At 35.0% G+C, this 25,832-nt stretch overlaps 1 protein-coding gene across 5 annotated transcripts in view; it reads left to right on the forward strand.

Moving 5' to 3' along the window:
• The window catches only part of LOC123307349 (transcription factor AP-2-epsilon), a 249,269-nt gene that overhangs the window by 134,783 nt on the left and 88,654 nt on the right, over window positions 1-25,832 (forward strand). The window contains exon 1 of one of the 5 annotated variants that reach the window (XM_044889619.1): window positions 3,555-3,847. The exons of 3 other annotated variants lie outside the window; for them this stretch is intronic. In XM_044889619.1, coding sequence (XP_044745554.1) covers window positions 3,788-3,847 — 60 coding nt within the window. In that variant the 5' untranslated portion in view covers window positions 3,555-3,787. Of the gene's footprint in view, window positions 1-3,554; window positions 3,848-25,832 lie in introns of those variants that run through there. One more of the 5 variants, XM_044889621.1, reaches the window with a different exon arrangement.

Genomic DNA, 25,832 nt, shown 5'->3' on the forward strand with positions numbered 1-25,832 from the left:
ATTACTCACCCACACAGATGAGCAGAAAATTATCGTATGAAAACATAAATCATATCAAAGGTCGAAGAAGACCTTTGGAGATTACCTCGCTCGAAAAGCAATTCCAAAAATGGATTACGTATGTCAACGGCTAATATGACGGCCAACCTTCGCATATACATATATTCATTTATGGATATTTATTCATCGTATCCAAGGCATAATTTACAAATGAAGCTCCTGACGAATGTATGAAATCATATTCGGCACAATTTTCACGTTCACCGTGTAATTATATGCCCGTGGTTGCACAAGTGAGCTGTTATTATATGCAAATATGTGCCATACCATTTCTATTCTGAAAAGTTCAGCTCATCATCTCTCACGATTAGTCAGAAAGCGAACCCTGATGCGTGTTTATTATTTTTAACATCTTAAAAATTAACAGAGTCTTGATAATTTTCATCATGATTCGTCAACATCATTCATTTCCACATGAACAATTGTTTCGAGACTAGATTATTGAATTCGAAAGCCTCCAATTTCACTCACCAGTTTCGTTTTATTGTGATAAAGTTCTTGTTCGATCTCAAAGTAAAATTATAACACAACCTATTTGAACTTAGATAATACTCGCATAGTATTACTACTTATATGATCAATTGGCATAGTTGGCAGCTAATTGGGTATGTGTGAGGAAAATTAAAAATTAGTAAATTAGAATCAAGAGAAACATATCTACTGAAAGATAACTAATAGTTCATAGAAAATGTACACAGTACCTACAGACAATTCGGTAGTTGTTTGAGACTTCTTGGCGCCCTGTTTTCAAAACGATGACATCCCTTGCGAGCCCTGGGGTTTCTTTGGATGCATGGGCGATCCTTCCGTCAGGATTCCCTTGCCGTAGGAAAATCGCCTTTGGATGTAGAGTTCCACGATCCACTATGATGAATTACTTTCTGACCTTCACATAAACTTGCATATTCGGATATGGAAATGATCCATTGATTTATTTTTTCTTAACATGAAAAGTTCCGAAAGTTTTCTTATTGTCTAATGTAGGTATAAATCGCATAGATATACTTAGGTATATCTACATGCATTCAAAAATTGATTGATATAAATATGTATTTTCAAGAAAAACGAAATATGTATATATAGAGTGAATCTTTGACTCGTACGAATATTTTAACAGCATATAGATTCTTGAGATCGAAAGAAACACTTTTTTTCCATACCATTTTTTCTGATTCGGCCCTGATGAAAAGATATAGCCATTATAAGTTTCATAATGAGCTGTGCTAAGCCAGGTAAAACAAAATTACCTTCAGAATAACTAGCTAAATCTGTGAGTTGCATTCGGTGAAAGTATTACCCAGTTTTTCGAATTTCACAGATATTTTTTATTTTTGAACATCAAATTACTCGAAAACGTTCAAATACCAATTGGATAGCGTCCAACTTATGGTGGTATTCTGCATTCTGCTCTCATCTGTAAGCCAATTTGTAACTTTTCATATAAGCTTACAGGAAAACTGCTATTCTTGACGTTTTTAGTGATCTATGGCTTACAGGAATCCGTAACTATTTGCGATAAGTAGTTCAAAAGTTACACTGTGAAGAAGACAGTTACAGGAATATTTCCAGAATTGCATTATATACGAATCTATCAATCGGACACTGACAGATCGATCGTACACAACAAATTTGTAACTTACAGATGAAAAGCAAATTTTCATTCGATAAAACCCTTATTCTATTAGGAGACCCAAAAAAGTGATGGCATTTGAGAATTTTATGTTAGAGTGAATTAATGCGAAAAGTTTACTACAGGATTTTCGATGAATGTCATCGTAGAATAAGTTCCCGAAAATTGATTTTTTTATTTTTCATTTTACTCGTCCTATACATTGTAAATACCTTAAGGTACCAATAAATACCCAATTATTATTATATCAATGTATTAAGATAAACCGCCACAAATACGCGCCAGTTATCCTGTTAGTTGTTTATTCATGTGAAATTTTTGTTCATCTTGACTTGAAACTTCCTTTAATTCCTTTTACTTATATATTGATGCAAGATGATTTTCGTTGAAGAGTTTAACATTCTTGTAATTATTATTCCATCGGGAGATACCCATTCCCAACCACTGCATCATATATGCATTTCATCTTCGATTGAAATTTTTGAAGTCTACAACTGATGTAACGTTTTCAAACTTTAACCAAAGAAGATAACGAACATTAACTCTCCTCAAGCTAGTGCATATTATGATATTATACTGATCTCTTGTATTTTCCATGCAAATAACTGGATTCGGTATGCCTTCAATCAGTTTGTATAAACTTCAATTATGTTGGTCACATATTTTCGGAAGAGATTCGACATTGTTATAAAAGACGTATTTACATAAACTTTCACCACGTAGAAAAGGCAACATAGCGTTGATTTAAAACCCAAAAAGGTTTTGACAAGCTTCATAACCCCTCATTTCCGTACTATACAGAGTGAAATGTGTCAAATTTCCATGGCCAACCGAGTGCTAACATAAAAGTGAATGGAGTATTAGTGGGGAATTTTGAAGTCAGATTTTCATGTTGATTCAGAATGATATAAAAATCGGTTAAGTATTCTCTGATGAAGTCAAAAATAATTTTAGCTTATATGCGCTATAAGTAGAGTGGATTCCTCCGAAGTTTGAATCATTCTCCTAATCCAAAAGTTTTAAGAGTTATCCACCGATCGAGCGTGATTTCAAACATATCCGCGCATTGAAAAAAATAACATTTTCCTTTCCTTTTCCAGAATTAACCTCAAATTTCGCTTTTTATTTCCTATCTCAAAATTACTACAACCCGCATGAGAAAAAAATTAAGGGGAGATGTTTTTTTCTATGGTCTCTTAAAATCCATTCGGAAAATCTTAGAAATGGAAGAATCAATTTTCATAAATTATAAGTTCCCTTTTCGTTCCACAATTCCATTTTATTCAATTAATACCTATATCTATTTATTTTTGACTTATTGATCTCTGAACTTATTAATCGAAAAATTCGACCACGAACTTGACAGCTGGAAGAAAATGTTCAATTTTTTCTATGAGTAATGCCGAACCATAAAATTCCGTAGAAATTCGTGTAACTCCATATATCAATTAATCACAGAACATCTTCGACGGTCTTAATTGTTAGTTAGGTTTTTGCCCCGGTACCACTAATTATATATCAACCGGTAAGACACATATTATCTCCCATCTAGTGATAAATGACAATCCACCTCTAAATCCGGCCCTGAAGTGAAACTATTCCTGTTCTATAAGTTATTACCCGTTCCGTGGCAATCCGGCCTTACACCCACAGCCGTACACAGTGAAGTAAATCAAAGGATGAAATTGCAGGTTTATAATCGCGTCGCCTGTGGCACGTAACTCGGTGAGCCAATCGCGAGGCCGACAGCAAAGCGTTGTGGCCAATGGCCGACGGCCTTTCCCCCCGGCAGCTACGGCACTAGCCAAAGGACTCTACACTACCGACTCGCAGACAGTGCCTGGAAACCTGCCTAAAACCAACATTGAGCTAACGCACCACCAATCTGCCCTTCGGTAAATGCACCCGCGACTCGATATCTCTGTTCTGTGATATTATAAACAAACAATTTCTCGAAACGGCGGTTTTGCGCACGGTGTTATTTTTTTGTGATAATAAGAAATTGGAAAGTTCTCTCTGTGCCTCGAACGAGCCTTGATTTCTGTGCCAACAACTGCGACCGACTTTTTTCTGTGATCTGCCCTTAGGAACTATGGAATGATGTCTCGATTTTACCTGAATCCGAACACTTCTCTAGCGAATTACCAGCAATACGAGGTGAGTCTGTTAGAATATGATCGTCGTCCGAATATTACACACTATTACGAAATAGGTACACTAGAAATAGATAATATGAGTGCAACTGATGAAGACGAACAAAGAACTCATATTCAAGAACATAGAAACAAGCCAAAAATTATGCCGATAAATCTTTCATTCAGAATCACAATTTCGACGTGTTAAAAATGGGAAATTGCCAAGAATATCTTGAGCTCATTTCGCGCACTTCGAATTCATTCAAAGCGTGTAGAATTACACTGATATTCATGGGGTATAAATGTTAGTTCAAATAATCCTTCCAGTTTATAAACGGCGCGTACCAAAATGGCGAATGCGCCGGGATAGAATAGGCCTATATAGTCAATATTCCGCGTTAGAACATCGAAAACTCGTATTTCCACAGAGGAAACATTCCGAAACAAGGGCTCGATGCATTTTCTTCGGTTTAATTCGTGATATAATCGATTTTGACGACTTTTTCCGATATTTCTTTACTTCCAATTTAATGATTCGATCGAATTTTCTGTTTCGTTTGTGTTACCGATTGATTCGGTGGTTATTTCTGAGGGCAACCACTCCCCCGGTATTGAGTCATTGTTCATTTTCCTTGTGCGAAATCAACATTGCATTTCACAATACGATTTATCTCGTTTCTCTCTACTCGTGCGTGACTTATTCAATTAGAGTAATTGCTATTACAATTCAATCTTTGACTTCCACTGAATAGTAGACAAGAAGGCGTAGAAGGGCTACGGAATTATTTTATCTTCAATCCAGACTTTGATTCGGGATTTTGGCTATAAGCTTTGTATTTAACTCGATAAGATATCTACAGTGATGCAGAATTGCAGAATTCTATGGAAAAATGGGAGAAATTTTCTAGAATTACATATTTTTTCTTAGTCTTAGTTCATATACAGATTACGACAACAAATTTTCTATTGCAGTTCCATCAAAATATTGGTGTTTCCTTGGAATTCAGTATGAAATTTCATTTCCTTATTCGATCTGAAACAATTATAAACGATGGTTAATTCACTGTAAAATGTAAATATCATTACATCATCAGGGTTGTTTTTAACTTAAGAAGTAATTCAGTTACCTACACATCATTCGAAAAAAATTTTTCTCTACCTACTTATAGGTCGTCAGGAAAGACGAAGAAAATATACAGCTATAAACAGCTTAGTTTCAAGTTTGGACATCTGTTTTATTAATTATTCTAGTAACAAAATCTATATCTTACATTTTCTTGAACGATTTTATGATCGATTTCAGTGATTAGGTAAAAACTCATGGATAATCCTCATAAAATTAAAATGGATCCGAATACAGATTTATATCTACTAGAGTCAACTCATAACAATGATAGGTATATTGCTGAAAACACTAAATTAAGGGTGCTTTTTCACATTCGGTTCCTACGTAGATACGCACAATGTTTCTCATTTTTATGCCACTATATAAATATAGCCTTTTTGGGTTAATGATAAAAATCTACTTATTCGACTTACGTCCAGTTGCAGGAAAGTCCATTAAAATTTAATACTTCATTAAAATCTTAATCCTCCATTTTCCCCTTCAAAAATGACAGTTTTAAATTTTGATAGGACATCAAATCTTAATGGACTTTCCTGCAACTGGACGTAAGTATGTATAAGTAACTTTTCCGATTTTTTCTTCCGTAAGAAATTTCTTCGAAGTATGAGGAAGGTTAAAAAAAATGAATAAAATCAGTTCAGCCGTTTTTTTATATACATAGGTAAGGAAATATTGGGATATTTTGGTTGGTGACCAATTTTCTATTTCAATATTTATATTTCAAAACGTGAATGAAGGAGTAAAAAATAATATTCAGATGATGCACAACATTCATTTGTACCTACTCTGTAAAGGGTGTAATAGTTGCGAAAACAAGGTGGTGATTCCTTTTCAAAAAATATTGTGTGTGTTTTATATGGATTTCTTCAACAGACTCTCATTAGATACAGACCTCTGATGATGGCACCTGAAAATCAGTTTTTAAATTCAGAAGACTGAAATAAGAAATGAAATTAACAGACATTGTTACTTTTCTTTTTTGGGAGTTCAATACACAATATCTAGGAGTTCAGCTGGATTCCTTGCTGAATTTCAAAGCCCATTTCTAAAATTTGTGTCTGAAGTTGAAAGCTAGGAATAATATCCTGCATAAACTAGCTGGTACTCATGCGGGGTGCTGAGGCAACTACTCTTCGAACAGCAGCCTTAGCTTTGATTTTTTCTGCTACTGAATATTGTTGCCCTGTTTAGGTGCTCATGTCTAAAAATTGATGCAGAGCTAAATCTTCCTATATGAGAATTATTATTGGTACTATTAGATCTTCACCTCTTCAAGGGTACCACACCACATTCGTAGACAGACTGCAGTTAAAAATTCTTGGAATAAATTTCACTCCTTTCCCGACTTATTTCTAATTCTGTCTTATATTCTACAAAATAAGATTCCAAGACTGATGTTGCGTAGACCCTCATTTTCCAACTCTTTCTTTAATTCGAATGTAAGGGACATTTAGCAGTCTGAATGGGATACGTGCACTATTTTCAACCAAGAATTATTTAGTGATCTCTCGAATAGAGTTCCTGGTTTTGATCTTCCCAAGAAAACTCAGTGTAGGTATTCTGAATCGTATAAGAACAGGTCACAGACGTTGCAATAGTATGTTTTTCCGATGGAATTCAGTTGAAAGCCCTAGTTGTGAATCCGGAAACCAAAAGAAGCCATAAATCATCTGGCGAATCATTGTCCCATTTATACATTTCAGGATGGTTTTAGGGCTATCCATGCAGATTCTGAATCTTTGAGTTCGGTTGTGAATTTTAGGTCAATCTGACATATAGAACTCAATTTTATTATCTCGCATTTTTCTGTTCTTGTTTTTTTGATATAAAATTTTAACAGAAAGTTGAAAATTGCTTTTCAGGTGCCACTTTTAAGAGACAGTATTTATACAATGGCTGCTCAAAAGAATTTTAATGAAAATGAATCAAACCTCACATTTTTCGCAACTATTTATACCTATACACCCCACATACATAATACAACATTTCAACTAAGTTTGTTTCAATGTTGATATTTCTATTCTTTTATAATACATCGTTCAGATAGAAAAATTGGAATTTTGATTAACTCCTTACTATAACTTGTTGTCAGGCAAGTCTCAACCTAATTTATCACAACGGAATAGTTAACAAGACCAATTTGCTTCAATATTTAAACAGTAATAAGTGATACCCCCATCGCCATTCTAGAAATTCCTCGACATCTATCATATTTCCACCTGAAAACCTGTAATTAGTCAAACTTATATCCTCACTCGACCAAATATTTCCATCTATAACCTGATGAGTACGGTCGTTGGAAGCAGAACACCATTACGATGTTATGAGTAGAATCAATTATTTGAAAAATCGAGCCGTATACCTATATATGAATGAATCGGACACGTGAACGTACAGCCTCATCAATAAATGCGATGATTAATTGGAATACCTTCGGTTTTTACGTCCTGATGGCCTCAGAAATAAGACGAGCAAATACGGGGCTGCACTCCAGCGTTAATGAGAGTTGGAGTGATCATTTAATTGGGTTCGTAACTTCGGAAGACCGAATGAAAGGTGAATTATTGATGATCTAATTATAACGGATCTAGGACAACGGGGAAGAGAGATTGTGTCGAGATAATGGAGCGGCAGTTTGTGATGCCGAGCGAAATTTTACAAATGGTGCGTTTGGAAGGGTGGTTTCAAGATAGTTTTCATATTCATTCAGTTGATCTTTGTGGCATGACTCTGTGAGTCCCAGATATGCTGGGAAACATTGGAGATAAAGAACACATAGACTCTAGCTAAAGGATCAGGAAAAACCCCCATAAGGAGTTCTAGATTCTGATAGATATACAGGGTGCTTTTCAAATTTGAATGGAAATTAAAACCACTGTATATCTCCTGAACGGAATCATCGACTGATGCGAAATTTGGAATGAAGTAGCTTTCATGGGGTTCTAGAAAACTGCAGTCAAATATCATTCGATTTGCAAGACCGTAGGTACCATATAAATTTGAACGGTCCTTAAAAGTTCACGAAATCACTCTGTACATTAAATTTCATGATTTTTTCGATATCTGCGTGGAATGCAAGAAGAAGAAGAAGATTCAATTCGCCAAATAATATTGCATGGCACATTCCAGGTTGCTGAGGACTGTGTTTTTGACAGATGGCTGAGATACATCCCTTAGAAGTTCGACAAAATTTCATTAAATTGCAAATACGGGACTGTGGAAGGTGACTGGCATCGCAAAAACGAAACAAAACATGTTTATGCCATAAGTTTTTATGGCTGGACAATGAATGGTTCAGTATTTCCGAGTCTATCTGATTAGTTGCATCATGCCACTAGAAAAAATTGTTGTATCGTGTGATTTAGTGTTTAAAATTGAGACCGGACAAATTTTGTTGATGAGATTTTTTCCATTGCTGTGCGATAATTCAGATAACAAATGATCTGGGGTCGTATCAGGATCTATTTCAATGATTATTTTCAATTTTTTTCTTCAACTTTGTCATTTTGAGAGTTTTGTATAGGTAGGTATGTGATTTTTGCTGATACGCTTTATCTCGATCAGTTCTACCTTCTGTTAAAAAAAGATCCTCAGCTTTAAATACCACCTATATAATCAAGATAACGATATAAACCTAAAACTGAGATGAAGGTTGTCGTAATATTTGGTCAAAGTATTTAAGTAGGCTGCTATATCTCCTTTAAACAGGATAGGTCTTTGACTCGTACAAATATTTTAACACTAGATTCTTGAGGTCAAAAGAAACACTTTTTTCCTTTACCATTTTTGTCGAATCGGCTCGGTTTAAAAGATAAAGGCTGTTGAAAAACCACCAAAAAATGTTATTTTCAGTTCTATCTCACAAACGGTTTTATAGAATGAAATGAATTTCGGAATATAGTTTTTAATTTATTTGATGAATTTTTATCGAACACAAGACATCACACACGTCTTCCAGTTTTCTCATTATGACCATTACATACCATTAAAATACCAAAAATTCAAAGAACCCAACTCTTGAAACTAAGTTGGACTCTATCTGATGAGTATTAGAAGGTTTTGTAAAATAAAAGTGGAGATAAAAGTATTCTTCATATTTCTCGTATAATACGCCGTTTTCGAGTAATTTGATTTTCAAAAATTAAAAAGTATCTGTGAAATTTGAAAAATTGGTTACTTTGTCTGAATATAACTCTTTTTAAAAGACCCACCCAAATGTGCAGTGTCACAGATTTAGAGATATTCTGCAGGTAATTCTATTTTTCCAGTGGTGGCACAGCTCATTATGGTAAAGGAAAAAAATGTTTCTATTGACCACAATAATGATGAAATATTTGTACGAGTCAAAGAATCAGCCTGTACACTAGACAGATGACAGATGCATATATAGGTTAGCTCTCAACTAATAGTCATTTCAATCCTCTATGGATCTTTTTTCAGAAGCTTCTCTATGTTACCTTATTTGCTCAGGTTTGGAATTCAAATAGGAAGACCCCGATTTAAATGAAAACTTTTTTTGAAAATTGGCTTCTCGATGCTGGCTCAACACTGATCTCTCGTAAGTACGATACGTAATTCCCAGCTTGTTCAAGATCCTGCCTTCGCCAAGAAATATTCAAACAATCCTACCTACATGTTGGCTCAACGGACTAAAGTCAGGTAGCAGGGCGCGCGCAGCAAGAGTCTTTCGGTAGTCGACATTCCTGCTGAGGAGCTGAAGCTGGGTACGCGTTTGGGCTCATATTTAATTGATGAGCTCGCTGGAATGTAGATAATTACAAACCATTTCGTGTCCGCAACGTCGAACAGGTGTACAAGCCGTAAGACCCCTATGTAGGTATATACGACGAAAGACAGAAATCTGTAATCTTCTTTCTATTTGCATATTTTCACGTTGGAATTTCCTGCCACAAACAATAGATAATTACGGTTTTGGATCGTTCGATAGGCGGCCATATCGGAATTATTGATCGATGATAATGGTTGGAATTTTTGTTCGGTTTGACGAATTTAGGAACTTCTAGAAATTACCAATAATAAAACTTTTATTGAATAATGGGAAATGAGCAGGATATTGGTGTTGAATGCTTGAAATCATTTCCATATGTTTTGGATGTAGATTTGGTGCATTTCATTCAGATAGCTCAAATGCAGCAGGAAATTTTCATCCACCTACGTCCTTCCCTCGTTTATACAGGGTAGCTGATATTTTACAAGCAGAATTTGATCAGAAGAAACTCTTCATTTTACAATTTTTCCCAATTCGGCTTAGATGAAAAGGTATAAGTATAATCTCGTGTAAAGTGTTAGTGGGGTGTATATAAGGGTTGATAAAAAGCTAATTAGAGTACATATCTTCTTTATTCCTACATTCACGCTTCGAAGAATGCTTTCATTTTCCAAAATGGTGAAATATTCATCAGTGAGCGTTCAACTCAAGGGAAATTTGAAGAGTTGAGTTCTGTGAATTTCTGTTATTTTATGGTATAGTCCAATGAAGAATGATTGATATCCCAGTAGGCCTTGAAAGTCCAGACGCAGATTAATATCTGGTCACAAAAGATCTCCAATAATTTCTGCAATTTCAATCACAGAACTCAGAACTGGAATATATAAATATAACTTGAAGTATTTGAAAAGAAGAAATATTCAAATGCAGAGCATATTAATCAGCATGCAGAATTGATACAATTATGTTTCCAATTTGTACGATTTAATTTAGAACATACACGTAAACAGTACAAAATTCATATTATCATTTTTTGTCAGTGTGAGATTCAAATAATAATAGGTCTATAGATCAGAGTTTTTCCACAATACGAAACACAATATCTTAACTTATAGGCTATTACAAACTTAAATTCGTATTTCCATAGCCATAACCGAGATGACAATCATTCTTGAATGGTTTATATGTAACGGTGATAATGAAAAACTGGAAAATTTAGGGGAAATTTTGTACCTAGAGTCACCAAGTCAAGGAAAAATAATACACAGTAGAAAATCGAGGAGATTTTTAACACCAAAATAACACCCGGCGGTGTCTATATCCATACACACCATTTTTGTGTTAATTTAACAACGTATACTTCATTCAACTTTATTTTAGCAGTCGGTTGGCCATGGAAATTTGACACATTTCACTCTGTATAGTACGAAAATGTGGGGTTATGAAGCTTGTCAAAACATTTTTGGGTTTTAAATCAACGCTATGTTGCCCGCTCTACGTAAAAGTTTCTGTTATTACGTATTTTATCACAATGTCGAATCTCTTCGGAAAATATCTGACGAACATAATTGAAGTTTATACAAACTGATTGAAGGCATACCAAATCCAGTTATTTGCATGGAAAATACAAGAGATCAGTATAATATCATAATATGCACTAGCTTGAGGAGAGTTAATGTTCGTCATCTTCTTTGGCTTACATCATTTGTAGATTTCAAAAATATTAACCCGAAGATGAAATGCATATGATGCAGTGGTTGGCAATGGGTATCTCCCGAAGGAATTAACAGATAATTACAAGAATGTTAAATTTTTCAATAAAAATCATTTTGCATCAATATAAGTAAAAGGAGTTGAAGGAAGTTTCAAGTTAAGATGCAACTTCACCGTTGAACAAAAATTTCACATGAATAAACAGTAACAGGGCAACTTGCGCGTATTTGTGGCTATTCATCTTAATACATTGATGTAATTATAATATTTAGGTATTTATTAGTACCTTAAGACAACTTTTTTACATTGTATAGGACAAGTCAAATGAAAAACAGAAAAATCCATTTTAGGGAACTCATTCTCCGATGACATTTATCGAAAATCCTGTAGTTAACTTTTCGCATTAATTCACTCAAACATAAAATTCTGAAATGCCACCACTTTTTTGGGTCTCCCAATAGAAGGAAATTCTTTGTCATACTCTTCATTCACAATCTTTCTGATTGTGGAAATATTCAGCTGAAATGTAAGTCGTTTAGATTCAGATGAAACATTATATAAATTCTCTTACCTTGAATATGTTCGCTACCATCTGACGTATTGTGGATTTTAGAATATAACTATTTTAATGAGCGGACCTGAATTCTAAATAGCACTTCCTGAAACCCTGTCTCTTTTTTCAATCACTTTCGGCATTTTCGAATTTTCGTAATAAAAATTGTTATTAGTTGTGGCAACGGCGTTATGACATTAACGACATTTCATAAGTGCCAACCTAACTTCGTTCTAGTTACAAAAACTTGAGAAAATTATTTCATGGCCAACCGACTGCTAAAATAAATTTGAATGAAGTATAGGTGCAGTGTAAAATTAACACTGTGTTGGTGAATATATTTTACACCGGTAGTTGTTGATATTTATCTACCGATGGTGTCTATTTGTCTCCCGGGAGGTGTAAAAAATCACTTTTTACGGTGTATAAAGAGCACCTAGTGGTGTAATTTCTTCATCTGATAATGTTTAAATTCACCATACAGAGTATCAATTTTTGACACTAAAGAGTGTATGGAAGCAATAAAAATGGTGAATCTAAGAGGTGAAAAAAACATGGTGATTATATAAAATTCTTTATTCTCCAATAAAAAACAACAAAAAGACTCTGGATGATAATCATAAAATATTCATATTCAAATGTATGCTACTATTATGTACCCTTAAAACAAACATAGAGGTATATAATTACTCAAAACACTTCTTGAAACAATACAGAAAATAGTATTTGAACATAGCAAAAATAAAATATTACAAACAACTTACTGAAACCAGTTCCAGAAAGTTTGAGAATTCTCCCTGATCAATCAGGAAGCCGCTTTCATCTGCCAGTTTAAAATCGTCCTTTTCCAATCCAGTAGAACTGTTGTGGTGTGAATTTGTTGAGGCCTGAAACACATTTGTATCAATGTAGAAATGTAGAAAAAGTAGAAGCATACAGGTTCTGGTTCTATAATACCTATATACCTATTAGATAATTTGGATGATAGTTTAATGTCTGAATTCCTATTAGATAATTACAACTTACAAGGACTACGGAAAGCAACGAAACTATTGTTATACTCACTGATCAGAATAACGTCCGTGTAATTGATATTTTTATCTACCAACATCCATTTTTCAATGTTTCGGTATTCTATTTTGATGAACACCTACTTTGTATCACACTTCACACTTCACTATTCAATCTGATGTCCGATAATTTAAGTACATACATATCTAATAGGCTTCAAAAGGTCTGGATGCGACCTCTTGACCTCCGACTCCAAAAAGACTTTTGGCAGGACTGGAAACTGGAACCAAAGATCTGGAACGACGCACGACGCGTTACTACATATGGCCAATATGGCGTCTTTGTTTCAATACGCTCTGGTAACTGGTACAGGGTAGTACGGTGTTGTCTTAACCACTTGCGGGTTCAATATTGAACACCAAACGGAGTACAATATTGAATATGTCTTTGGGCAATTGTGGAACCATGTAAAACGGAGTTTTTCAGATTGACCACAGTCAATGGTGTCAGAGTTAACACCATTCAGTGAAGAATGTTTGAATCACATCAGGGTGTAAAAGTTTACACCGGCAAATTTTATACTGTGTAATATATTCCGAAATTCTTTCCATTCAATGAAATAGTTTGTGAGATATGCATAATAAGTACCTGAAAATTACATTTCCTTGAGGATTTTCAACCTCCTGTATCTGTTCAAGTATTTCTTTTGATCTCATGAATATAAGTACAAAAATAAAAGTCTGACTTCCCTCTCCCTATAACTGTAGGTATTCTATAAACAAGGCTTAAAAATATGCTTATTGGAAGGTCCAGTAAAACACTTACCCCCGGTTTCATAAAGCTCGATCAGGGAATCAACGCTTGATTTACGGATAAACGTCAATTTGTTTTCAATCAATAATTCAGTCATGAGAATTCGAAATACCATTCTCGCATCAAATTATGATCTATATACGCCCATTCTATGATTCCCGATTGCTAATTCTTCAATATATGTAGGAATAAAAAAGTTTTAGTGATTTCGTTTATAAAATCGAATGTCTGTCAAATCGTTGATCGGGCAATAAAAGTTTTATGAAACCCGACGTTAGTTTATAAATGCCATTTTCGCAAAACGGTTTGATTCAAATATATATCTTATTCTATCTAAATTTTTCAAATGCCACAGCATATGGTAGTAAATGATGTACCTACCTACCACATTCGAAGCAACTATAGTCTTGATTATGAGGTTTTGTGTTCATTTTCGAGTAGGTAACTTGTTGCAAAAATGATGGATATCATGATATTGAAGAAAAAGATTTTTGTCAGGGAATACCATTGCAAAAGACTGATTCCTCAATTCAAAAGTGCAAAAATTGAAGTAAATAACCCACTATTGAAAAACGTATACTTCTACACTAGTTACCTAGTAACTTATCAATATTTTGATACCAGTTCGATTGAATGATATACAAAAAGATAGAACTAAGAGAAAGTACGGAAAAAACATTATTACAGCATTATTCGAACAAGAATTTTTCGGAAACCGATGATGTTTATAGGCACAATAAAATCGCTAGTCACCAAACAAACAGGCGAGGGTGAAAGTAATTCAGAAGTTCTTTATACGCCAATAAACTGCGAAAACAATTTGAATTCCTCAATAATGAAGGTGTGGTTAAGATTTAATTGAAAATTGATTTAATTAGCCTGCATATTTACTAGGTACATTGCATTTTTAAACGGAGGAACCTTATGGGCATATATAGGGTGTATATATCATTACAATTTGGAAATATATCAATCATATAATATTCTCACCTCAAAATATGAGGATCTAACCCACCTTATGCATCTAGATGAAATGAGTCTTCTTTTTTCGTTACAGAGTGTGTGAGATTCGATAATTTTCAAACTGTTTTTGCCTGTTGCTTCAAAACTATTGGATCCATCATTGTAGATAATGGTTAGTAGGAAAGGTACTGATACTGAATTATGTATGTTAAATGATTTTCTTTGGCTACTACCTGTGGCTTAAGGAAAATGCAGGTACATTCGACACATGGTGGTTGTATGAAGTAACACAGTTCGCCAACATTCACCTATAGGGTGTTACTTTTCCTCTTTAGTATTATAGTATTTTTTGGTTCATATTTTATCATTATTTTCATTGATTTAACTGCTTTGAAACGACATTGTTTCGCATGTAAGGAATCTTCCGTTGGAGCAGCTCGAACAGCAGTAAAGCTATAATCACGATCAACATGGATTAAAAATCGTTCGACTCTTCATCCTTGTTCCATATCGAATCGATATTTTCCCAGAAAACCGTATAGGACGATAAAAATCGACACGATAATACCCGCATATATTAAAACCGGAGATGCGCCATACCTATAATCTACCCGGCTAGAAAGTATCAATTCTAGGTAGAAATCCCCGGCCATTTGAATATCCCGAAACTGCGAAATCGTAAAAACATAGCGAGCTGCTCTTCCCGGACCCGTCAAAAACGTTCAAAACATAACATTACGATGACCGGAGACCGTTAAACCTTTTGTGTGCGGGCGAGAAATAAGAAAAAGGAATAAAAGGAACGTATTTTCTCACTGGGCCAGGCATTCGTGCTTAGGATATGTTTCGCAGGGTCCTAATTATAGTCGGGGAAAAGGCATTTCTTGAGAATTCGCATTTTGCCCCTTAATCATTTCGCAATTTGTTATACCCAATTATTAAACGGACCTTAATTTCGTTTGATAAAATTTCTCGGATAATTACAGACGTGTTTCTCTTGTTATATTATATCTAAGTCGGTAATCGCTATAATTTGGTGTGACAACGAGGTGCATTGTGAAATATGGCTCGTTGGTGAGGATCCGTTACCACGTGATGCCGTCCCGAAGAATTGAAGAGGAAAAACCACGGGACTAGCTGAAATGCATTTACCAAACTTTCGAGGATTCCAATAGAGCGAGAACACTGCTGAGTAAATTTCGTATTTGTTAAATATTCCTCGATAAAATACTCTTCATAGAATAGTTATAATAATTCGAATTGGATAATGAAATTTTTTTCAATACAGAGTGAGTAAAAAGTAACGTTCAAAATTCATATCTTCGGTATCTACCTACTCCTTTGCAGGTAGACCTCTCAGAAATGAGAGTTGTATCCATTTTGGCATAAAAAGTTAGGGTTGCTCAGAATAGAAACCCTTTTTCAAATGAGGTTTCAATTAACCTATCTTTCCTATTCAATATATAGGGGTTGGGGTTTCAACTTTTAACACTAATGATATACAGAGTGTCCCAAAACTAATGAATCAAACGTCACACCACGATAGAGTAGACCAAATATTATGGAATGACACCAACATTAGTTCAACGAAAATGTACCGTTTCCAAAATAATCAGAATTTTATTAAAATACCTAAAGTTGCCCATTTTCGAACTATTTTTCTCAACACAGGGCTAGTTTGTAAAAAAGGATATCGATTTTAAATTATATTGAACTAGGATTATTGTTTTATCTCCCCTAATTGAAATTATTTCAAGTAGTTAATCGATAACCTAAGTAAATGTAAATTAAAACAATTGTTTTTTCTACATGATTTTTATTACCCAGAATAAACCCCCTCCATAGGGGTGATAATATGGGAGAAAAACGCTATCCTTAATCACAAATTGGTATTGTGATTGAAACAATAGTTCTTAAATCGGTAACTTTAGGTTAGGTTTTTTCAGAAACGGTACATTTTCGCTCAACTAATTTTGGTGTCATTCGATAGCATTTGATCTACTCTGTCGTGGTGTGACGTCTGATTCACTAGTTTTGAGACACCCTGTATATTTTTATACAGGGTGTCTGTAAACAAATAGAAACTAAGGGAGATGATTCCTCGATGAAAATAAGCGGGGGTAGTTCCCATAAATTTTTTTCGAAATCGACCTCCCTTCCAAGATATAGCCTTTGAAAGGCGATGACGAGTTGACAATTTTTCATTTTTTTTACGGGATCTAAAAAACACTGAGTCATAAAACTATACATAATATGAAGCACTAAGTAGATGTTAGACAATTTTTTTAGATTTTATAGCTTTATTATTGGGGTTGAAAATAACAACCCCTTATGATTTTCCTTCTAAAATTGTTTTCGTGGGATAGAATTTCGAAAAGTAGTCTGTTGCAAAATTTCGATACAGTCGATACTTTTCTCGTAATGAATAAAAACTTACAAGCAGTATACGAAGATCTATGAGGCATCAGAGAAAGAGATTTTATTTTTCGGAAATCTATCCCACGAAAACAATTTTTGAAGGAAAATCATAAGGGGTTGTTATTTTCAACCCCTAATAGGGAAGTTATGATAGCTAAAAAAATTGTATGAGTAACATCTACTTAGTGCGTCATATTATGTATAGTTTTATGACTCAGTGTTTTTTAGAATCCGTAAAAAAAATCAAAAACTGTCAACTCGTCATCGCTTTTCAAAGGATGTATCTTGGAAGGGAGGTCGATTTCGAAAAACATTTATAGGAACTACCCCTGCTTATTTTCATCGAGGAATCACCCCCCTATAAGTCCTTCGCATTTGTTTATAAACATCCTGTTTCATTTTCAATGGTTACATGGAGGAAAAAGTGGATTCTTTACTTCTGAAAAATCCGTCTCATAGAAGTAAAGTAAATTTCATTTCTATCAAAATGTACCTATACCTATCTAACATATCACTCGTAGAATTGTTGAAAGTGCGAAAACGCGTTCCCTTTCAAGATTAGTTTTATTATTCGTCTCCCGAAACGAAAAAAAAAACACTTTCGAACCATCAAATTCACGACACTTCCTGCTGAGAATATCGAGAGTCGGCTGTCCTCGGGCCAATTAGCAGAACTTTCAAGTGGACAATCCTTTCCAGGCCTGCCATATAATCAAACAAATTAAAATTGCGCGCAAATATTTAGTTCTTATCCGTGGCAATTTTTGCCAACTCGTAGCAGAATGCCATATAATTGCCGGTTGTATACGAAAAGAGAAAGGATGGAATTTTAAATGCAGCCTTTGTCGTTATGTTCATTAAAAACAAATAAATGACGGTGCTATGAATTTTACGCACTAGTTGTGGCGTGTGTACACCGTCAATTATTTCCTCGACGATTTCCATCCTTAATGGGGGGACTCATTTGACGCAACACTATGTCAGTATCAGTTTAACATGTGAACAGCAATTTCGAAAAAATTTTGCGGTACTATAATGACCACTACACGTGCGCCACCTGTAATTAGTTTATTTTTGAACATCTCTTCAATCAAACATAAATGTTTCCACCCTTTGAAAACTTCTATTCCAAGATTTCCGACACAAAATTAATTGTGAAAATCTCCCTGTTCGAAACGACAGTACAGATTTCTTTCTCCGACCTGCCCAGAAGCAATCTGTAAACTCCCGTCAAAGAAGGATCGCTGTTCGGCAACGCCCAAAGCGTCAGATGATCAGGTTATCCTACTGAACGCCAGATGTCTAACTGGCTCCAGTCGGATGCTGTACGGAGAAAATCTCTGGGGTTTACCGTTTCAACGACAGAGTGCGCCAGTTGCTTTTGATGGAGCAAATCGTACTTGGTCCGAAAATTGTCCCGAGGAAAGGCAACAACTTTTTTTATAATTTGACATCCAATAAAGCCATTTCAAATAAGAAGAATATAAAAAAAATGTATCTTGTGAAATAATTTTGGTTTTGGGTTTTTGCTAACTATCTATATTTTTCTCAATGAAACCTCCACTAAATGAATAAAAAAATACAAAATCACATAAATCTGGCACAATGAAAACAAAAAATGTATGCGATGAATAACGATCAATATGCTTTATTTGGTAATGAAAAGACATTCAATAACAACGCCTCAATATACCAATAAAACATCCGTAGTATCATCCAGCCGATCACTCGAGATTTAATCAAACGAAAAATTTAGAAACCGATTACAAGACGTTGATGACCCTACAATTAAGTCCGGCAATAACCGCAAGGTTAATACACTTTCTCCATAAGAAAAAAACTACCGAATTCATTGATTTATTCAGGGGGACCGATGAAACAGGATAGAAGAGGAGTTGATCGTGATGACGAGAGACATTTCGGATTGATTCGAAGTCGTTTGACATTCTTCGGCATGTTATTGCTAAAGCCACCCATACTTGTTCGGGTTTGCTACTCCATAAAATTCCTTTTGAAAAAATCGAGAAAAAACTACTCTTGAGAGTAAGTTGAACACTCACTTATGAATAATTGGAAAGTAAAAATATTCTCCATATTTTTTTTCGTGTAATGCGTTGTTTTCGAGTGATTCGATAAGGACTATGTATGGGAAATCTAAACATTGGGTGCTTTGGCTGAATGTAACTCTGTTGAAAAGATCCTCAGAAGTAACCTTAAAACAAATACATTACAGATGATATAGTGCCATAGATTTAGCTTCTTGTTCTGTTGGGAATTTTGTTGTCATTATAATGTTCTGCGTTTGAGAACTTGGCAACGTTTGAACGTTCAGAGAAAATATTGTACAAGTCAAAAACTCACCCTGGATGGCTACCAACTATCATATATTGCTGAGACTTCTTCGTTGGAAGCTTTTTGTCTTATTTTCCCTGAATCAAAGTTCTCTAAAAACTCTAGAACACTCAATTACCATTCCCTTTAGTGGATTCCTGCTGAAGGTAGTTCTTCTAACAATTCACAACTTTCCATAGAGGAAAAAAGCCATTCCTTTTACATTTCGCTTAACGTCTTCTCCTCATTGTTAGCCGGAGGGTATAAAAAGAGCGCTTCCAGGTGTGAGGGAAAAGAACACTTCCCAAGTTAATGAAATAATGATTGCCCAATGAGTGTACACATTCACGGTTATGAATAATTCATATGAGTACAGGCCTGTTCAATCATAATGGGTTATGAGGAATAAGAAGAGGTGGACACACAAGTGACGATTGTTCTCATGTCTTCTTGTGTTGTTCGGTTTATTCACCAGGTTTTGATCCAGGAAACAGTGGAGGACAAAAATGAAGTTGTTGTTTTTGATCCTGAAAGTTTCAAAGAATGCAAATTGGGATAAATTCAAAAGTTGAACCTCTAAAAATTCACACCTACGAGGTTTGTCGCCTATGGGTTCATTTAAAGAAATTTACAGATACAAAACATATTAGATCTACTAAAAAAACTCTCCTACGGACTATATCGTTATCGTTTATAACGGACGATTTGCATTCCTAATAAATCAGACGTCGCATAACTTTAAAATGATGCCCCGTGCATTCATTATTCCTACATGCTTCGATAAATAAACTAAATAATGAACTGAGAACTATAATGAATTCGCCGTATAAGTGGTGCGATAAAAGCGTGACCATTAACACTATTAGATAAAGATAAACAAGATGAATAATCAACTTTACAAAGTGTTGTAGAGGTGAGAAACTTCAGATAAGGATACTGCCGACAAAATTGTTCATATTAGCATATTTCTGCTGCGCAACAACTTCAAAGTGGAGCAGAAATGTTCATATTTTGCCTTAGATTTGGTGAATCTTCCAAGTTCCATTCTTATTTCGTATTATGGAGGAAAAGGAAATTTTTGCAATCTCAATAATTTCAATTTATAATCGAAGAAATCCATTTTAACTTCGATGTCTTCACAGGAGATGTTTCTGATGCCTAAGTTTCAACACCCTGTAGCTACGTAACTGAGCGTTTGCGGAATATATAAGAATTTTTCACCTCAAAATTACTCAGTGATATCCCTGAAATTATTCGATTGAATTTTGGAATATTCGTTCATTCAGAACCCTTATTTTTTGCGGAAGCGAGACGCCAGATGGACCGTTTCAGGAAATCCAGGAACTGTTCGACATCCACCAGCAAGATTGATGATCTCCGGGAGGTCGTTCCATGTTTCGTCCGAAAAACTAGATGGCGCGTTATCATAAGTCCGTAAAAAATTTGTGGAACACACCTAATAGTCGTTTGTGACTTCACATGAATGGAACGCTAGATTTCTGCGCGGAAATTGGAATATCCATAATGTCGAATGCGATAAACATTTCAATGGGACGCATAATGGTTTTCCAACGTCCCTATCTGCTTTTATCGGAAAGCCGCCTCTTTCAGGAGGTCAGATCCGTCTCGAGGGGAGATATTGGACCAAATCTAAATCGCATCATTCAAGAATGGGAATTTTCTCTGTTTTTCTACACGTTTTTGGCTTATAACACCCCTGAAATTTTTCTCTGAATCTCTCTATGGGATTCGAGCAAATATCTCAGTATAGGAAATGGTGAAACTGTCAGATGAATAATGTCAAAACTAGAATCGATAAAGCAACAGAAGAACAAATTGAAAGAAAAGTTTCATCAATATAAATCAACAGATAGTTCAACAACATATATCAAAGATGGAAGGAAAACTAAGCATGACAGCTCAAAGAAAGTTTATTTGAAGAATTGCTATAAAAATAAGAAAAAAATTGCAACATGGCATCTCTGGTATGGGTCACTACAAAGTCAATGTCATGCATGGATTTCTTTGGATTCAGAACAAAATCTCTGTTCGCATATTAGACGGAGAAGCTTGCAATCAGTGCTTTTTTCATTTATCTTTATGGCTGTTCTACGGGAGTGAAATCTGAAATTGGATTAAATAGACCGTGACATCCGTGACACTACATATCTGTGGGTATCCAATTTCACAGATATGTACTTTTTAATTTGTGAACATCAAATTACTCGAAAACGGCGCATTATACGAGAAAACATGAAGAACACTTTTATTCTACAAAACGTTCAAATATTCATTAGATAGCGTCGAGCTTAGTTTTAAGAGTTGGGTTCTTTCAATTTTTGGTATTTTTATGGTACGTTATGGTCATAATGAAAGAACTGGAAGACGTGAGGGATATCTTGTGTTCGAAAAAGATTCATCAAATAAATGAAAAACTATAATACGATCTTCATTTTATTCGACAAACCCGTTTGTCAGATAGAACTAAAAATATTTTTTTTTATTGTTTCCCAACAGCCTGTATCTTTCAAACCGAGCCGATTCGGAAAAAATGGTGAAGGAAAAAAGTGTTTCTTTCGACCTCAAGAATCTACTGTTGAAATATTTGTACGAGCCAAAGACTCACCCTGTATATAGTATAATTTGGACGACGATTTTTATTGAATTTTCTAAAAAAAAGATGGCCGACGTTTCGGAGTAGTTCACTCCTTTTTCAAAGCTCAATTCGAAAGTTATATCAACTATTTTTGTTATCCTGTCATTAGGATATAATAGATGGGAACAATGTGTTATTATAATTTAAAATCAGCCTCAGATCAGTTCCTGTACTTGAAATCTACCCAAAGATTTCCCCTTCTTCCCTCCAGTTTCCCGCGGACAAACCAAACACAGAATAAGACGGTAATCACAGACTAATAATAGAAAAACAACAATGAATCAGAAACTAGCAACAGAGAGAATATACAAATGAAATAACTGTTGATTAAAAATACGAAATCGGCATAAAACCAGACACAAAGGGCCCCCCTCGACGGGGGGGCGTAATTGGCTGGATTTCTGGACTCCTGTAGCGCCCCCTGACTGGGGACCGCGGTGCCCCACCGTCTGGGGGGTCCTCAAATGAATGCCATTGCTTTTTCACACCTCTACGCGTATGTCAACCCATTATGATTCGGTTTGTCAATGGTTTGTTGTTTCGAATGCCGATTTGATAAATGGATAGAAGCGGACCATTTGGGCATATGGAATCACCGGAAAGAGTTATAGATCGGGTTGAGATATGTCCAGTTGACCTTGTTAATTTTTCTAAGGTCAACTTTCCCGTTGCGTATAGTCCAGGAAAATTATCGTAAATCTAAATGTGAGACATATCCTGGAAGAGCAACTCTTCTAGTAATAAATCTGAGAATTTCATCCATCTTGGCACAACCGTTCGGTCTTGACGAATCATTAAGTGAAATTCGCAATTTTTGAAAATCTCATTTCCAAGATAAACTAAATGAATGAGATAAAATCTCATTCCAAGATAAACTAAGGGAGATAAGCTTTCGAAATTGCTCGCAATAGATTCAGCTTGTTCGAAAACCTGTATTTTCAAATATCTGGCCCAGTTTAGGAGATTTTTTTCCACTTCATTTTAGAGTTGACTTCGAAGAGCTCTCTGAAGTGCAGTTCTCTATTTAATCATCAACTATTACTATTGGGTTTTCTAGAATGTTAGAAACTAATTCTATGCACTCCATATCCTAGGATAGTAATGGAACATCCTGATTTTCAGACGGATTAGCAAATAGGTCATTTTAGAGGGGTCTAACCCCTTGCTCATTTTTGACCCAAAAAATCGAGATTTTCGAAATCGAGTTTTTGTGCTAGGATGGAAGCCTAGGAAAGGCTGATTATATAACCGGAAATCCCATTTGGATCAGATGAATATAATGGATTTGGAATGCAAAGAGCATTCCATATCCTAAGGCAGTAATAGAACATTCTGATTTTCAGAGAGAATAGCAAATAGGTCATTTTAGGGGGTTCTAAGTTCTTGCTCATTTTGACCCAAAACATCGATATTTTCGAAATCGAGTTGTTGTGCTAGGTTGGAAGTCTAGGCAATGCTGATTTTATAACCGGAAATCCCAATTCGATCAGGCGAAAATAACAGGAAATATCGCAGACTGAAAATGGCAATTTTTGAAAAATGCCATTTCCAAGATCTAAATCTAATCTAAACTTAGAGAAAAACGTTTTCGGAATTGCTCGCAATACATTAAGGATGTTAAAAAATCTACATTTGCTTCCAAACTTTCGTATATCCAACACTGTTTAGGAAAAAATCAAATTTTAAATTTTTCCGTTGTTCAACTCTCGAGTTAGTTTGTATCTAGCAGAAAAATCATAATAGATTTGAACATGATACATACTCTGAAAGAGCAAATGTTCTAGTAATAAATCTGAGAATTTCATCCATTTAGGCACAACTTTTTAAAACTGAACCCAACTTTTTGGCCATCTTTCGAATCGATTATTTTCCAGGAAAATTGTCGAAGATCTAACTAAATGTGATACGTATTCTGAAAGAGCAACTCTTTTAGTACTAAATCTGAGAATTTTATCCATCTCGGCACAACCGTTCGATCTTGAGGAAGTTTTAACTGACCTCATGTTTATGAGAATTTTTTGAAGTGTAAATTCTGCAAATTGTTGATATAATCACGTTGAAACCCACACTCCTACATATAGAAGAGTGTTCAAACAGTCTCTATCTTCTTCGTGTCTTCCAACCAATAAATACAAATAACCATTCATGATCATTGGAATTTTTTTCGCACAATGACCAATACAGTTTCCCCGTTTTGATTTATGTCCATCCCACAAAAGAAATGTCGGCCGTAATTCAAAAATAACTCTATTCGTAATCCAGTCTACAGCTAGATCCATTCACCTCCATTAAACTAGGTATTATTTATGGTTACCAACAGAAGATTGATGTTCCGACGGCTAATGACGTCCCAAAATTGTTGTTTTCCTCAAATGAATAGGAAGAGCTTTTTTCAGTCCTTATGGCACTCCGTTGTGTGTCATTTTACAATCATAATTTCGATAATAAAATGCTTTTGACCGTCCAAACACGTCCTCGATTTTTTATTATTCACTCACTCGAACTGAGTGGGTTTTGAAATTCTTTATTACGGAATTTAATGGGACTCCAATTATCTTTTTTTCTTCTGAAGGTGTTCCGGACGCTGTTTCGATGTAAGGGACATCCTCAACGTCACATTCTGCTCGTTAGGTAAATAGTGGAAGAATTACATATCTACTTTAAAGTTGTGAGCAATCCAGCAAACGTATAAACGTGTAAAGTGAATGCAATCTTCTTCAATTTCTTGATTTTTGTTGATTCAACTACCAAAATCACTTCAATCATCTTCCCTTCCATATTTGTCACATAATGCTATAAAAATGATCACGTGAATAAGAATTGGTCTGGAAGGATATGAAACCAACATTTGTGTATCTCTTATTGAAAGGTATCATGATTAGAAAACGAATTTATTGGATCAGAAAGGTCACAATAACTCCTCAAACTGAGTTTTTCCGAAATTTGCAATTTTTTTTCTTCAATATTACGTCGATTTCTTTCTAAGCTCCCGAACACCCGTCGAGTGCTCGTAGATCGAGTCATTAAATATGTATCATGCGATATTCGGGGAAAAACTATGAAAATAAGGCATCTCAAATTGATTCCTTCATTAAATTCCCGAGTCCATGATTATCCACTGATTTATTGGGAATAAAAACTAGACCGAGCATTGGTGACAAGTTGAGTTCCGCCTCAATACAGCCTTCTTGCGGCTTTAGTTGTTTACAAGAAGACAGGGACGGTCTACGTAATTTTAGGCCATCATAAAATTCAGCGATTATGGAATATTTCAGTTCATCCTCAATTTTTTCAAACGCGAACTAAATGGTGCAGTCCAGAGTTCACATTTTGATACTTATTATAACGATTTGGGATTAAAAAAACCTTGGTTTTTTATTCTCGGAAACTACTAGATACTACTGAACACAAATTTGTGAAATCTATGGAAATATGGATTACAAGAACCATGATTTTCATGGTGAAAATACATTTGCCTTACTATCTTAAAATGATTACTGTAGAACTTCAGTACCTTTCATGCTGATCAAAAAACGTCTCACAGTTAACGAAACTCTAAACTGTTCCTCATCCAATTCGAAAAAAAATCTCGAATAGTCATTTTATCACGTACTCCAAGCAAAATCAAAAGAACAGGAATTATGTTGAAAATTTCGATATTTGTTGTCTTATTTTTGGGTAATGTGTTCGACCC

The sequence above is a fragment of the Coccinella septempunctata genome, chromosome 2, assembly GCF_907165205.1.
Source record: "Coccinella septempunctata chromosome 2, icCocSept1.1, whole genome shotgun sequence".
Classification (NCBI taxonomy): domain Eukaryota; kingdom Metazoa; phylum Arthropoda; class Insecta; order Coleoptera; family Coccinellidae; genus Coccinella; species Coccinella septempunctata.